General features: G+C 38.8%; 1 protein-coding gene across 1 annotated transcript; it reads right to left on the bottom strand.

Moving 5' to 3' along the window:
• Positions 1-125: 125 nt before the first annotated feature.
• On the bottom strand, positions 126-13,706 carry LOC101741385 (myrosinase 1). Its single transcript, XM_038018168.2, has 9 exons — positions 13,561-13,706; positions 9,307-9,413; positions 7,447-7,761; positions 5,605-5,865; positions 4,385-4,473; positions 3,428-3,575; positions 2,661-2,824; positions 1,470-1,619; positions 126-1,004 (listed from the first exon to the last, which is right to left on the bottom strand). Exons 1-9 carry the CDS (start codon positions 13,587-13,589, stop codon positions 780-782), a joined length of 1,488 nt encoding a protein of 495 aa, XP_037874096.1. The 5' UTR covers positions 13,590-13,706; the 3' UTR covers positions 126-779.
• Between the last annotated feature and the right edge of the window lie 1,607 nt (positions 13,707-15,313).

Below are 15,313 nucleotides of genomic sequence, written 5' to 3'. Positions count from 1 at the left end.
GCGTGTTCAGTCTAGGTTTTACTCATTTTATCTGATACTTGTGTTATTTTCTTAATAATTTACCCGGATACGTTATAACCATTTTGTAAAGGCATAAATTGGATATTGTAAGTACACAAGCAGTATTTAACTAATAAAATGCTTTATTTTTATTCCAATCCAAATACTAATTAAAAACCGATTTGCGTTATTCAAGAATACCTATTCTTGTTTTAGATCCTATTTTTTAAACAGTCACAAAGTTTACTGTCTTTTTTTTTTATATACACAGTGTTATATTTAGTGAAACAAATTAGAAATGTAAAATAAATATCTTTGTTCCCCGAACAAAAGTACGTTCCATTCATGACAAATTATTTAAATCAGCCTTTCCCAAAGTGGGCGATAACGCCCCCTTGTGGGCGCTGCAGGCTTAAAGGGGGGCGCTAGGAGACCCAGAAAAAAAAGGGTGCGTTGTGTAGAGGCTTGTAAGGCGATTTGTAATTTCATTTAGGAGGACGCATAGACACCGACTAAGCTCTCGCTTCGAGTGGTTTTTAAGTAAAAGTTAAGAAAAAAATGGGGCGCTAAAATATAATTTATTCTCAAAGTGGTCAATAGACAAAATAAGTTTGGGAACCCCTGTATTAAATCATTATATCGACGGTATTTATATATATATTTTTTGTTTATTCACACACACGCACAGGCGGTATTCGTCGTCTACGTCTTATTCGGGTACAGCTGGTCTTTTGGCAAAAAAAGAAAGACCATTATTGCTCATCACTATGCCTATGAGATCATAGGTCGTCATAAGGACTCTTTGGTACTGAATGTGTGTCGATGATCTGCTTGTAATAGCGGGCGGAGGCGCGTTGTCTTCTGGTGCGCATCGGGGAAGTAAAGTTCACTTCGTATAATCCGAATTTCGAATTGTAACCGTCGTTCCACTCGAAATTATCCATCAGAGTCCACGCTGTGTAACCCGTCACTTTTTGACCGTCCTCGTTGATGGCCAGGAGCACCTGGTCAAGAAACAAATGGTTAGAATCTTCTTCTTTTTCCCCACCTTAGCCCACTAGGTGGGGTCGGCACCGCGAATTTTTGAAGTGAAACTTCTAATGCGACTTCCAACAAGGTTGCGTTAAACGTTTAACGCTACCATACTAGAAAGAGACAGAGCGAGAGTGAATGCGTGGCAGTCAAACGCATGCGCGTAGTATACCTGTTACAGGCCCGCTCGAGTGTTAGCATTAGCAACGACTTCCGCCACTCAGGGATGTCAGCAATGCCAGGGGCACAGCGAAGCCGCTGCCTACTGCTATCTCAACCCTCAGTGCTGGGAGCTCTAGCATTGCTGACGTCCATGGGCGACGATAACCACTCACCGTTAACTGGGCCGTTGTTCGTCTGCCTACAGGGGCAATATATATATTTATAATGCGGATGGTAAATTGAAGACTGTCCGTTTTTAAATCGGAACTTTATACCTCTTTCAGATAATCCCTGTAGAATTCGATTCGTTCTCTGTCTTCTAGGCCGCTGGTAGTCGACAAGCCGTTTTCTGTGATCCAGAATTTGATGTCTCCGTACTCTTTCCTCAACCAGGCCAGCTGCCGTCGAATACCTTCGGGGTTAATCTGTAAAATAATTGCATTCAGAATTCCATAAAAATCTCAGTAAATGACCACCATTTTACTAAGATTATATATCATCCTATTACATCACATCTCATTTCATTTAATTTCATCCCAGTTGATTAATGTCTCAAATTAATCATCTTCATTTCATTTCACTCCATATTATCATTTTTCATAAAAATAAGAATATAAATTAAAATAAGACATGACTTAAAAGTTTTAGTTACTAGGTCATAAAATCCCACAAAAAAAAAAAAAGAATTCCATATGGGAATGCGGAGATCTCTTTTGGCTGTTCGGCGTCTTTGAAAGTGTAATATTTTCCCGTCAATTATTTTAAGATAAATCTAATGGTTGCATCTTTGATACGTTAGAGCCAATTACTTTGAAGCTTTGAAATTATATTGATCTATCTTGATACGTGAAGTCAAAGTTTCATTTAATTTTGTAATGTACAGCTGACCCCACGCTTCAGATCGATTGAAAAAAGTTCATTGGCCTCAGTTACAGGGTACTTATGCGGCTTAACCATATCTGGATTTCCTCTGTTACCAGTAAATATTATGTTTCTAGGGTCGAGAAAAATAACAGCGGATTCCTATAACGGACTTGGACCTTGGACTTAATTAACGCAATTGAGATATAAGACTTCGAGGCGACATTCAAGTTGCCATCTCCGCGTCCCTTTGTAAGCGCTCAACCAATCTATTTATATAAAAATGAATTGTTGTTCGTTAGTCTCGCTAAAACTCGAGAACGGCTGGACCGATTTGACTAATTTTGGTCTTGAATTATTCGTGGAAGTCCAGAGAAGGTTTAAAAGGCGAATAACAATGAAAATGCTCGGAATTAAACAAAAATAACAATTTTGTTTTTCCTTTGATGTGTCCCCCGTCGGACGGATTCTTTTATTTGTTTTAAGTTTATTTTATACAAAAGTTTAGGTCTTTTATTTATCGATTAAGGCACTACGAAGTCTGCCGGTTCAGCTAGTAGACAATATATTCCTGAAGATTAAAAACTAATTAAAAAATCACTGACATAGAACCAATGGGAAGTCGTAATGCTCCAACTCGGGTCTTTTTCGAAGACAGCTTCTAGATCAGGAGCTCCGTTCAATGGGAACGAGCCGATGTGTTCGCTTGGCTCAGCTTTCCGAACTAGGCGACTGGTGTAATGGTTCATGGCGTAGAAATCGAAGGTGCCTGGATTGATAGAATCAAATCAAATCAAATCAAATCAATTTTTATTTATTTCAAATCATATTTTTTTTTATTCATCCCCTAATTCCCATTGTGTAAGCTAACCAATAGATAAAGCCCACTGAGTTTACGCCGGATCTTCTGAGTGGGTCTTATTTCCGATCCGGTGATAAATTCTGCGAAGCACTGCTCTTGCTAGGGCCAGTGTTAGTAATGCCTCCTTGTTTGAGGCTCGAGAGCTTACCTACACGTTAGGATCTCCCAAGGTCAGTCAGTCAGTCATTCTTTCTTTCTTTCATTGTCATTCATTGTCAGTGTCAGTCATTCATTCATCAGTCATCAGTCGTTCTTTAATTGATTGGAATTAGATTGTCACAGGTATTTGTTGTGATTTATTTGGCTCAGCTTATGAATGATCTAGGGACTCCCCCAATGACCATATGTGTTAGCAAATCCAGGTGGACTTCTTCGGCAAAAAAACTTAGTGCACTTAGTATTTAGGATATTTTGCTCACGGGAAAATTCATAATGCCGTTTAGATGAAGATACCAAATTGGTTAAATCGAATCTGTTCAGATACCGCCTTTCCTGCAATGTAGAGTCTACCTTTTACTAAGTCAATCTCTTCTCGAGTGAAAGGAGGCAGGACTGATCTCTGGAAACCTTTCCGTCTGCTGACCTCTTCCATGTGTTTTTCGAGCGATGGCGGCCAACCTCCCTCCTTTGAATAAACCGGATGAGAGTATCGACCAACCTGGTCATAAGGAGAATACCATGTTCAACAGAGATGAAAATGATTATTTGGACCATCGATCAATTACCAATGGTAGTAATGGTAATCGGTAAAAAATACCAATGGTAATTGATCCATGATTTGAACTCTGAGGAAATATGGTAGGCATAACCTAAAACAGTGAGATGTTTTGTGGACACTATCTGCTCCAACTCCATGGATTCAACAGGTCAAAAAATAATAAAGGCAGATGAGACTTATTGAAGTGAGATAACAATTAACACAAAAGGGACATATGTCCTCGCGTCGTTCCCTCACTGCTGAGGGTCGTGACCATCATATTTCGACGGGAGTTTACTCCTTGTAATGTCCCTTCAGCGCCTCCGATCATCGACCACATGAAGGGCTGAAGGGATATATGTACCTATATGTATATACTATTTCTTAGACCTATCAAAAGTCTTTGCTAGTTTTTGTTAAGTAAGAGGATCTTCTATAAAAATATATATACGTATGCATTATAAGTATATGTACAGAAAATAAACTGGTGGTAGGACCTCTTGTAAGTCCGCACGGATAGGCACGGTACCACCACCCTGTCTATTATGCCGTGAATCAATAATGCGTTTCGGTTTGAAGGGTGGGGCAGCCGTTGTAACTATACTTGAGACCTTAGAACTTATATCTCAAGGTGGGTGGCGCATTTACGTTGTAGATGTTTATGGGCTCCAGTGACCACTGAACACCAGGTAAGTTGTGAGCTCGTCCACCCATCTAACCGATAAAAAAATATATTATTACAATATCGTTGAATATATAGTTGAAGTTACCAAATTTTGCCGGACTAATTCAGTGAGTTCGAAGTCTTCTTCACCCAGAGGTTCATACCAGATCAAATGATTGGCTAAGGTTATTTCGCCTGAAAATAAAATTGATACTCGCTCTCAACTTTCAAGGTCGGAATAATTGCTACGCGGTCGAAATAGGCTGGATTGGTTCTATTCCATCTATAGATAAATTCAGTAGAGTTAACAAAATCAACATGTTGTTGCTAGTTTGTTTCTTAATTTCTTTTACATTTTATCTGATATCACTTTTCAATTATACTATAATTGACTAAGCTATGTTTAATACAAAATGTTTTTAAGAGTTCAATTAGGCTCATTAGCGGGCACATTTGACGCTCTTTTGTTTTTATATGACTGCAAAAAAAAGAAGTCCAATGTTTGCAAGGTCCATGTCACTTAGTTTTCTTTTTTATTATTATTGCCCCTTGTAGGTAGACTATCATACGGCTCGCTCTGTAGTGAGCGGCTACCGTCGTCCATGGATTTCAGTAATGCCAAGGGCAGAGCCAAGCCGCTGCAGCGCTGCCTATCTCTTCTTAAAGCGTTCGTGGTTTTAATACGATTTTATTAGCTTCAGACGTACGTATGTTTGTAACGGAATTTTTGAACATGATTTTGACCCCCTTCAAAACGTCGGATTAACACGAAATTTGGTATACTTATTAAGGACCGATGACAATACAATATAAAAAAATATTGAAATTCAACTTTAAAATGATAAATAAATAATAGTTTAAAAAAATTAACAAAATAAAAAAAAACGTGTGGTGCTTTTCAGGATATTATCAAAATAACCCTTCTACTCATATCTGTTCATAAAATATTTATAACTACTGATACCGTGCACCCCACGCTTTTTTTACAATAAAATCATTTTTTCTTTTGGATTTTCTATAAAAGCGTTTTTTTTTTGTCATGAGGTAATCGCCGGACTTCCGCCCTCCACTGGGGATGGAGGGCAGGGTATATCAGAGTCGAACTGACTAAAACCTCCTGTCGCTTTAGTGCGGAGCACATCTCTCCCATCACCCTCCCCCTCGGGACGCCGGACCGGCGGTCGTCGGCGCCACGACCACCAGCCCTCTTGGTCGGCATGTGATTTATCGCTTGTGCTACTTTATGAGCATGTAAATTAGTACAGCAAAACCCCGAGCACCTGTCTTCATTGTCGGGACTGTGCTCCACTTGCCCTGTTCACCTACCGTTGTACTTTGGTCTGTATTCCTCGTCGTAAATCCTCCAAGCCTTAGCATGGGCAAGCAAAACGTTCTTTGCACATACATAGGGGGATATATGGGGCTCCAAAATCGCTGGGGCAAAGAAACCAGTGTTGTAAGATTCATCGCAGATCATAGTAGGCTCATTGATGGTGATCCAGGTCTTCACTCTGTCCGCGTATAGAGAGAATACGACCCTTGCGTAATCAGAGAACCAGTCAACTATGAGAGGATTTACCCAGCCACCTGGAAGTTCACAAAAGAGTACATGTTTTGGCACAAATGTGTTGGTTTTTTTTTTCTCCTACCTATGCTGATAGCCTTGAGAGGTTATTTCAGCTTCGCCCTAACGTGTATAGGTGAGCTCACGGGGCTCAAACCGGAGTGTTGCTAACACTGACCCTAGCAAGAGCAGTGCTTCGCAGAATCTACCATCGGATCGGAAACGCGACCCACTGAGAAGATCCGGCGAGAAACTCAGTGGGCTGTGTCTATGTGTTAATTCGTTCGTTGAACCCTTCGTCGCAAGCGACGGGTTCGACGAGGACGGTGATCGGTGCTTGTGGTGCCTTTTTTGTTTTTGTTTTATTGCTTAGATGAGTGGACGAGCTCACAGCCCACCTGATGTTAAGTGGTTACTAGAACCCATAGACATCTACAACGTAAATGCGCCACCCACCTTGAGATATAAGTTCCTAGCTGACCCGGCAAACGTTGTTTTGCCATATATAGGATTTTTAGGGAATTTCTTGTGTAGAAAAAAAAAACCAACTTATTGTAAGTGTGTAAGGATGTGGTAAATGAGTAAATGAGGCATGTAGCGCTGTGAACGATGAGGGAATATAAAAATAACAAAACCTCATTCAACCACATAATGTATCATTAAAACAAAAAAAAATTGTCCAAAAAATTTATAAATATTTTAGGGGTGGATAACCCTTATCACTTAGGGTTGCGCTCGGGGAACTTTTTTAATTATTACCCCAAAATATTTTTGTGTAAGCTGATATTACCCCACGGCGAAAAACAAAAAAAAAACTAAATCGCTTCTTTTTATAATAGTATCTTTCATAATTATTATAGCCCCCATGATAATTTTGAAAAGAAAACAATAACTAAAAATTTAACGATTCTAAAGAAGTTTCACTTCAATATATACTTTTTACTCACAAAAGTTTCATTTTTACTCCCCCAAAATTTCATTTTACCCCATTTGGGGTAATTTACGCCGGTTTCCCGATCGCTGACCTTTAGGTATAAAAAATAGATAGTAGCCGATTCTCAGACCTACTGAACATGCATATAAAATCATAAAAATCTGTCAAACCGTTTCAGAGGAGTATGGTAACTAACATTGTGACACGAGAATTTTATATATAAGACTAGCGGCCCGCTCCGGCTCCGCTCGGGTCTTTAACAAAAATTTCAACGACGATGTTTTATTTTTTAAAATAAACGAACACTTATTGCAGCACAACTATAATAGTTAGACATATGCTGTCGCTACCCTTTTTGTAAATGATAATGTGTTCTACAAAGTCGTAGTACATTATTTTATTCCATCTTCAATAGATTTCGCAGAGCACGCGATGTAAAGAATACTTTAGGTAACTTTTTTACACCTTGGGTTACATTATTGGAGTTTTAGTAAGGATTCCTAAGTTTTTTCAAAAAAGATTATAGCATATGTCTCTTGGGAATAGTGTAGCTTCCAAACAGTGAAAAATTTTTTCAAATCGCCTCAGTAGTTTCGGAGTCTATTCAACACAAACAAACAAACAAATCTTTCCTCTTTATAATATTAGTATAGATTATATTTATACGTACCCAAGTCTTGCAACTGTTGCGGCAGATCCCAGTGGTAAATTGAAATTACTGGATTGATCCCTTTCTCCAACAGCCCATCAATCAGTCTATTGTAGTAATTCTTTCCGTCTTCACTGATCTTATCACTGAAGCCGGTTGGTAGAATTCTCGTCCACGCTATAGAGAATCGATAGAAGTGTAGACCGATTTCTGATGCAATTTCTATGTCTCTCTGCCAGAGATGGTAAGAGTCGCAGGCCACGTCTCCGTTACTGCGATCCCCTATCATCTCAGGATTTTCATGGACAAGACGATCCCATATGCTTTCTCCTTTATCTGTAATGTAAAATAAAACAATTGTGGCGGGGTAGCCATCATAGAACACGAGATATTTGACAGATGCCTGAATCTCGCTTACGACATTATCAAGATAAGCTTGCGTATATACAAGTTCCGAACAACCACATTCGGACCGTCGGTCTACCGAGCAAGCTCAGCCGTTCGGTGGAAGATCTTCCCTTTGTCGTACCGCCCAAACAATAAAAGGGGAAGAGAGTTCATGAACCATTGTCAGACCTATTGTTCCCATAAAGAACACGTGCCTTACTCTTTATAGATGCAAACAGCTCTAAAGCAATATAAATTTAACCAAACCTATCAAAGTTTTATTTTATTGAAGTTATACTTCTTTAGGCGCGTTATGAAAAATTGATGAGAGTGAAATTTTCCGACGCGCGCGCACCGTGACACAAAATTAACAGAATGAAGTTGCCCACTAAATCGCTCATTACAATACGACCGACGTAACTTGGCGAGTCTGAATATAGCCGCAGGTGAACTTTCCGAACCGTACCGAGAATTACCGAATTTATACGATGTCAAGAAAAGGGATCTCCAATATGCGTGTTTGAGGATGTTGTTTAATCGTTTTTTTTTCATTTTGATTAAAATTTAAATAAAAAAAAAGAAATAAATTTAATAAAAATAAAGTATAACTTCTTACGCGCGTACATAAGTACACGCACCCTTTTTTTATTCCTTAGGTGGGTGGACGAGCTCACAGCCCACCTGGTGTTAAGTGGTTAACTGGAGCCCATATACATCTACGACATAAGTGCGACACCCACCTTGAGATATAAGTTCTAATGTCTCAAGTATAGGTACAACGGCTGCCCCGCCCTTCAAACCGAAACGCATTACTGCTTCACGACAGAAATAGGCGGGGTGGTGGTACCTACCCGCGTGGATTCACAAGAGGTCCTACCACCAGTCATTATCACTATCAAACTATTCGTTTGATAAATCATTAATATCAAAGCTAACGATTGCGAATGAGTTTTATCTAGAAATGAGATGTTTGATCTCATTTGCATTTGAAAGAACAAAACAATAAAGAGCAAATCGGTACAGTTGGCTTCTTTTTACGACTGTCGTTTATTGGAAAGTTTCCATTGGTAGTGACATTTGTGACAGTGACATTCAGACATTAGGTTGTTATCGTGACATGACTGACTTGACTACTGATTATCGAGACTTATTTCTTAAGATACAAGTGTATCCATCTATCTTATCTCTAAAAGTGCATATCGACGCTTGAAAGGCAAACGTGACTAAGCGACAATGCGTGAACTTTACAGTAGACTAATTTAAAGTTGTAATATCTGAAAAAAATTCTATTTTAACGAATCTAGCTGTAGGATTGAAATAATTTTAATAGACCTAGAAATATTTTTTTTTTGCGCATTGAAAATGTTTATTGCCTATCATTTATGTATAAAGCAGTTATTGTCGCTTAGTCACGTTTGCCTTTCAAGCGTCGATATCTTATCTCTAAAAATGCATATCTTATCTCTAAAAGTGCAGTAGAACGTTGCTACCCACCGCTTGCATTCCATCCGCCTTCAATCTGGTATGCCGCTGATGCAGCACCGAACTTGAACCCAGGAGGGAAGGTTAGATCCGACCCCCAGGCGCAAGCCATCAGCGCGCTGCGAACCAGTATTTCATATTTTGATGAGGAAACAAATAATCCATAAACGGGTGAAGAACATATTTACCCACTTTTTATTTATTTATTTTTTATTGCTTGGATGGGTGAACGAGCTCACAGCCCACCTGGTGTTAAGTAGTTACTGGAGCCCATAGACATCTACAACGTAAATGCGCCACCCACCTTGTGATATAAGTTCTAAGGTCTCAGTTTATTCAGTACAACGACTGCCCCAACCTTAAAATCGACGCGCATTAATGCTTCACCGCTGAAATAGGCAGGGTGGTGGTACCTACCCGCGCGGACTCACAAGACGTCCTACCACCAGTAATTACACAAATTATTATATAATTTTTGATATTTATGATACGACGTTATTCCTTCACCGTGGAAGTCAATCGTGAACATTTGTTAAGTTCGTATTTTATTAAAAAAATTGGTACCCGCCTGTGAGATTCGAACACCGGCACGGTCGCATCGCTCGATACGGAATGCACCGGGCGTCTTATCCTTCAGTCCACGAGAACTTCAGAAGTTTTATGCGTCGTAATAATTAAATTGTGTTTTGGGTTGTATTGTTTACTGATGGTAGGACCTCTTGTGAGTCCGCGCGGGTAGGTACCAACGCCTTGCCTATTTTTGCCGTGAAGCAGTAATGCGTTTCGGTTTGAAGGCTGACGCAGCCGTTGTAACTATACTGAGATCTTAGAACTTATACCTCAAGGTGGGTGGGACATTTACGTTGTAGATGTCTATGGGCTCCAGTAACCACGTAATACCAGGTGGGCTGTGAGTTCATCCACCCATCTAAGCAATAATTTTTTTTCAAATTCGGTCAGCCCGCAAATATATGGTAATGTTATCATTTCGAGAACATGTTAACAACAAGGTTTTAAGTTTTAATTGTCATCACAACGTTTGCTCTTGAAGAACGGGTTATGTTACCGTGACACCATTTTATTAAATATTCGCTTCGTAAAATGGTAGATGAATTTTTTTCTTGTTCACCTATTTGCCTCGAAAGGTTATTTTAGCTCTGCCTTGGTCGGTCAGTAAGCTCACGGGGCTCAGAGAGAACTAACACTAGCCCTGGCAAGAGCAGTGCTGCGCTGAATCTACCACCGGATCGGAATCGTGACCACCTGAGTGGAACCGGCGCGTAAGGATTCGTTCACACCCGGCTCGGAGAGGAGAGCAGATTTTTATCACGTTGGAAACAGAGTTTCGAGTAATTGTAGTAAAGTTTATTTTTGCATGTGCAAATGTGTGATCTGTGTGTGTGTGTGTTTTTTTATTGCTTAGATGGGTGGACGAGCTCACAGACCACCTGATGTTAAGTGGTTACTGGAGCCCATAGACATCTACAACGTAAATGCGCCAAACACCTTAAGATATAAGGTCTAAGGTCTCAGTATAGTTACAACGGCTGCCCCACTCTTCAAGCCGTAACGCATAGTAAACAGTAGCTTCACGGCAGAAATAGGCGGGGCGATGGTACCTATCCGTGCGGACTCACAAGAGGTCCTACCACCAGTAATTACGCAAATTATATTTTTTGCGGGTTTGATTTTTATTACACGATGTTATTCCTTCACCGTGGAAGTCAATCGTGAACATTTGTTAAGTACGTATTTCATTAGAAAAATTGGTACCCGCCTGCGGGATTCGAACACCGTTGCATCGCTACATACGAATACACTGGACGTCTTATCCTTTAGGCCACGACGACTACAAAGTATACAAAAATAAAGTAATAATGAAATAATAAAATTTTTACGTTTAAGAATGAAAACTGCTACTGTAAAAACTGAGGCCCCTCCGAACTCATGACTCAAGGTGGGTGGCGCATTTACATTGTAGATGTCTATGGGCTCCAGTAACCACTTAACACCAGGTGGGCTGTGAGCTCGTCCATCCACCTAAGCAATAAAAAAATAAAAAATATATATTTCTTTGAGTATTTTTCGGTATCAATTTATTTATCCATGTTACGTCTACAATTACCGGGTTAATCTAATGCGACAATGAACTTCGGGTTAATCTAATGCGACAATGAACTTCGGGTTAATCTAATGCGCATCAGAATGGGGCGGTTAATACCTGTTGATTTTTCGAGCAGATGACGATAATTTCTGTGCTATTTCCGCTGGTGTTGTGAGTGCACTGGTATCATCTGCCTATTTCAGACGTGAAGCAGTAATGCGTTTCGGTTTGAAGTGTGGGGCAGCCGTTATAACTATACTGAGACCTTAGAACTCATATCTCAAGGTGGGTGGCGGCATTTATGTTATATATGTCTATGGGCTCCGGTTACCACTTAACATCAGGTGGGCTGTAAGCTCGTCCACTCATCTATGCAATGAAAAATATAAAAAATGTACGTCAATCTCTGGTACCAATAACAAAGGGAATTATAATTTGGGGCCGTATAAACACGTGTGATTTGTTCCCAGTTATTTATTTATTTAAACACTAGCGACTCGCCCTCGCTTCGCTTCGGAAACTGTATTTTATTATTGATTTCTCCACTATTTAATGGATGTTATTATAGATATAAACCTTTCTATTCAATCACATTATCTATTAAAAAAACCGCATCAAAATCCGTTGCGTAGTTTTAAAGATTTAAGCATACATAGGGACAGACAGATATAGGGACAGAGAAAGCGACTTTGTTTTATACTATGTAGTGATATGCTATATAGATGATAGATAGAGCGATGATAGTGTGAAATATTTCAAGGCTGTTTTTATTCTGTGCTACTCCAGACTGAATGAAAGAGAGCAAAAAGGTCTTGTATGCAGACCATTTTACACTCAAAACCGTCCTGAAATGAACCCATAAGCAGACCACAGAGTCTCACTGGACCTTCTTAGTGGGTAGCTATTCCGATCCGGTGGTAGATTCTGCGAAGCACTGCTCTTACTAGGGGTAGGGTTGACATTTCTTTCAAAGGCGCCGTGGCCTAAAGAATAAGACGTCCGGTGCATTCGTATCTAGCGATGCAACGGTGTTCCAATTCCGCAGGTGGGTACTAATTTTTCTAATGAAATACGTACCTACTTAACAAATGTGCATGATTGACTTCCACGGTGAAGGAATAACATCTCTATATATAAAAATGAATTGCTGTTCGTTAGTCTCGCTAAAACTCGAGAACGGCTGAACCGATTTGGCTAATTTTGGTCTTGAATTATTTGTGGAAGTCCAGAGAAGGTTTAAAAGGTAGATAAATATAAAAGTGCTCGTAATTAAATAAAAATAATTTTGTTTTTTCTTTGATTTGTCCTCCGTCGCGTCGGACCGATTATTTTGTTTGTTTTAAGTTTATTTTATACAAAAGTTTAGGTCTTTTATTTATCGATTGAGGCACTACAAAGTCGGCCGGGTCAACTAGTTTTGTAATAAAAATCAAATCCGCAAAATTATAATTTGCGTAATTACTGGTGGTAGGACCTCTTGTGAGTCCGCACGGGTAGGTACCACCGCCCTGCCTATTTTTGCCGTGAAGCAGTAATGCGCTTCGGTTTGAAGAGTGACGCAGCCGTTGTAACTGTACTGAGACCTTAGAACTTATATTCCAAGGTGGGTGGCGCATTTACGTTGTAAATGTCTATGGGCTTCAGTAACCACTTAACACCAGGTGGGCTGCGAGCTCGTCCACCCATCTAAGCAATAAAATAAAAAGTTTGAGCCCGTGAGCTCACCTACACCCGTCCGGGCGTAGCTGGAATAGCCCTATAGGCTTACTACTAGACTACTATAGCGTCGGGTTATCTTGATAATATCCTGAAAAGCAGCCCACGCTTTTTTTACAATAAAATATTTTTTTCTTACACTATTTTTAATTCAAATATATTAAAATTTATTTTCTATTTTTTAGTTGGATTTTCTATAAAAGCGTATTTTGTTAGTTTTATTTAAACTATTATTTATTTTTAATTTATTGGTCGAATTTCAATTTTATCAAAATTATATATTTTTTTTTTTTAAATATTGAATTGTCATCGTTCCTTAATAAGTATAGCAGATTTCGAGTCAATCCGACGTTTTGAAGGGGGTCAAAATCACGTTCAAAGATTCCGTTACAATCATACACACATACGTCTGAAGCTAATAAAAGCGTATTAAATATAAACCTTACCTGAACGCGACTTGCCACGAGAGATTCATTGTTAGTACTGAAGAAACTGAAAACACTGAACGCGCTTTTTGAGATATCAAAAATGATAATTCCGCATCGACTTCTAAGCAACAAATGTTATTGAAGAATATCTGTGTTTGATCGATTGATATTTTTGCTTGCTTAAGCTATTTTTACGGATTCGCCTTCGGGTTTTTGTTTTGTACAATAAATTAAATCAGTTTTAATTCAAAGCACATAAAACCGTAAAAGTCTATCACTGGTGGTAGGACCTCTTGGGAGTCCGCACGGGTAGGTACCACGACTCCGCCTATTTCCGCCGTGAAGCAGTAATGCGTTTCGGTTCGAAGGGTGGGAGTAGCCGTTGTAACTATACTGAGACCTTAGAACTTATATCTCGAGGTGGGTGGCGCATTTACGTTGTAGATGTCTATGGGCTCCAGTAACCACTTAACACCAGGTGGGCTGTGAGCTCGTCCATCCATCAATGCAATAAAAATAAATAAATAAAAAGTAGTTTTGATTATCTCTACGATTAGTGGAAATCGATGAAAACACCAAACACTATAAAATCAGAGGTTCCCAAACTTTTTTTCTCATAGACCACTTTCAAAATGTAGCTGGTCTCCGTGTACCCCCTGTAGCTACATTACGAGTACGACCATATACCCAAAAACTCTAGAAGTTGCGACCGAGTTCCAATCACGAATTAGTAATAATGAATTTTTTGAAAAAAAATAAAAAAATAGGTGACAACTAGAGGTCCCGCAGTAGTCGAAATTCGACTATAATTAATTGGAATTGTAAGTTTGTACACCATTATGATTGTATTTTATACTTCTATAATTACAAATTTCGCCAAGAATATAAAAAATATTAACAAAGACAGACAATATTTAATCTATTCTCAATTTGACAACAGACGTCAAGAACAAAAGTTTGACAATAAACAGTATGCATGCGTGTGTGCGTCAAATACATGGTATGTAGTGTGTGTAATGTTTTCTTTATTGATTTAATGTATCTTTTATGCATTATTTAAATAAAATATTAGCATTGTGCACTCTTCTCTATATTCTCTATAAGTGTGGAAAATTTCATAGTCCTCCGTCAGCGCAATTTTCGTAAAAAGGGATACAAAGTTTTTGTTTCACGTATTAATATATAGATTTATTGGTGTTCTTATTAATTGATCGTGCTGTAAGTGGATGTCACAAAAGTAAAGGAGAAACCCGAAATCCATACAAACTTGGGCCTGGCGTTACAGTGCTAGAATTTGGACATAAATTACAATACCTAAGAAGGTTTCATGAGCCCAATTTTCAGGTCTCCCAGCAATGGCCAAATTGGTAAAATCAGACAATGTTTACATTTTAGGTTATGTTTATTGTTCGAGATATTTTAATAAAAAACGATATTTTTAAGGCTGTTTCCTACTAATGATGAGTAATTTTTTACGAAACCTGTTGTAGCAACAGGTTGCTTTGAAAATAAAAATGGAACCTGTTACGAGAAATCGTGCATTAGATTGTTTACGAAAACGAACGAAGCCAAAAATTAAAAACAACGTAGATGCGAAACGCGCTGCGCACGAAATGATTTTTTAAGAGATTTTATGACCTGGTAACTAGGACCTTTAGGTCAGTCTTATTTTAATTTTAATAAAAACTTTTTTATCGATCCTATTTTAGGGATGCTCTAATTCTAACCCACACGTTTGTGGAGCTAGTTACGTATATTGAAATAAGTGTTG

Source organism: Bombyx mori, chromosome 20, assembly GCF_030269925.1.
Source record: "Bombyx mori chromosome 20, ASM3026992v2".
Classification (NCBI taxonomy): Eukaryota; Metazoa; Arthropoda; class Insecta; order Lepidoptera; family Bombycidae; genus Bombyx; species Bombyx mori.
The sequence above is the reverse complement of the archived record's forward strand: the minus strand, read 5'-3'. Positions and strand labels throughout refer to the sequence as shown.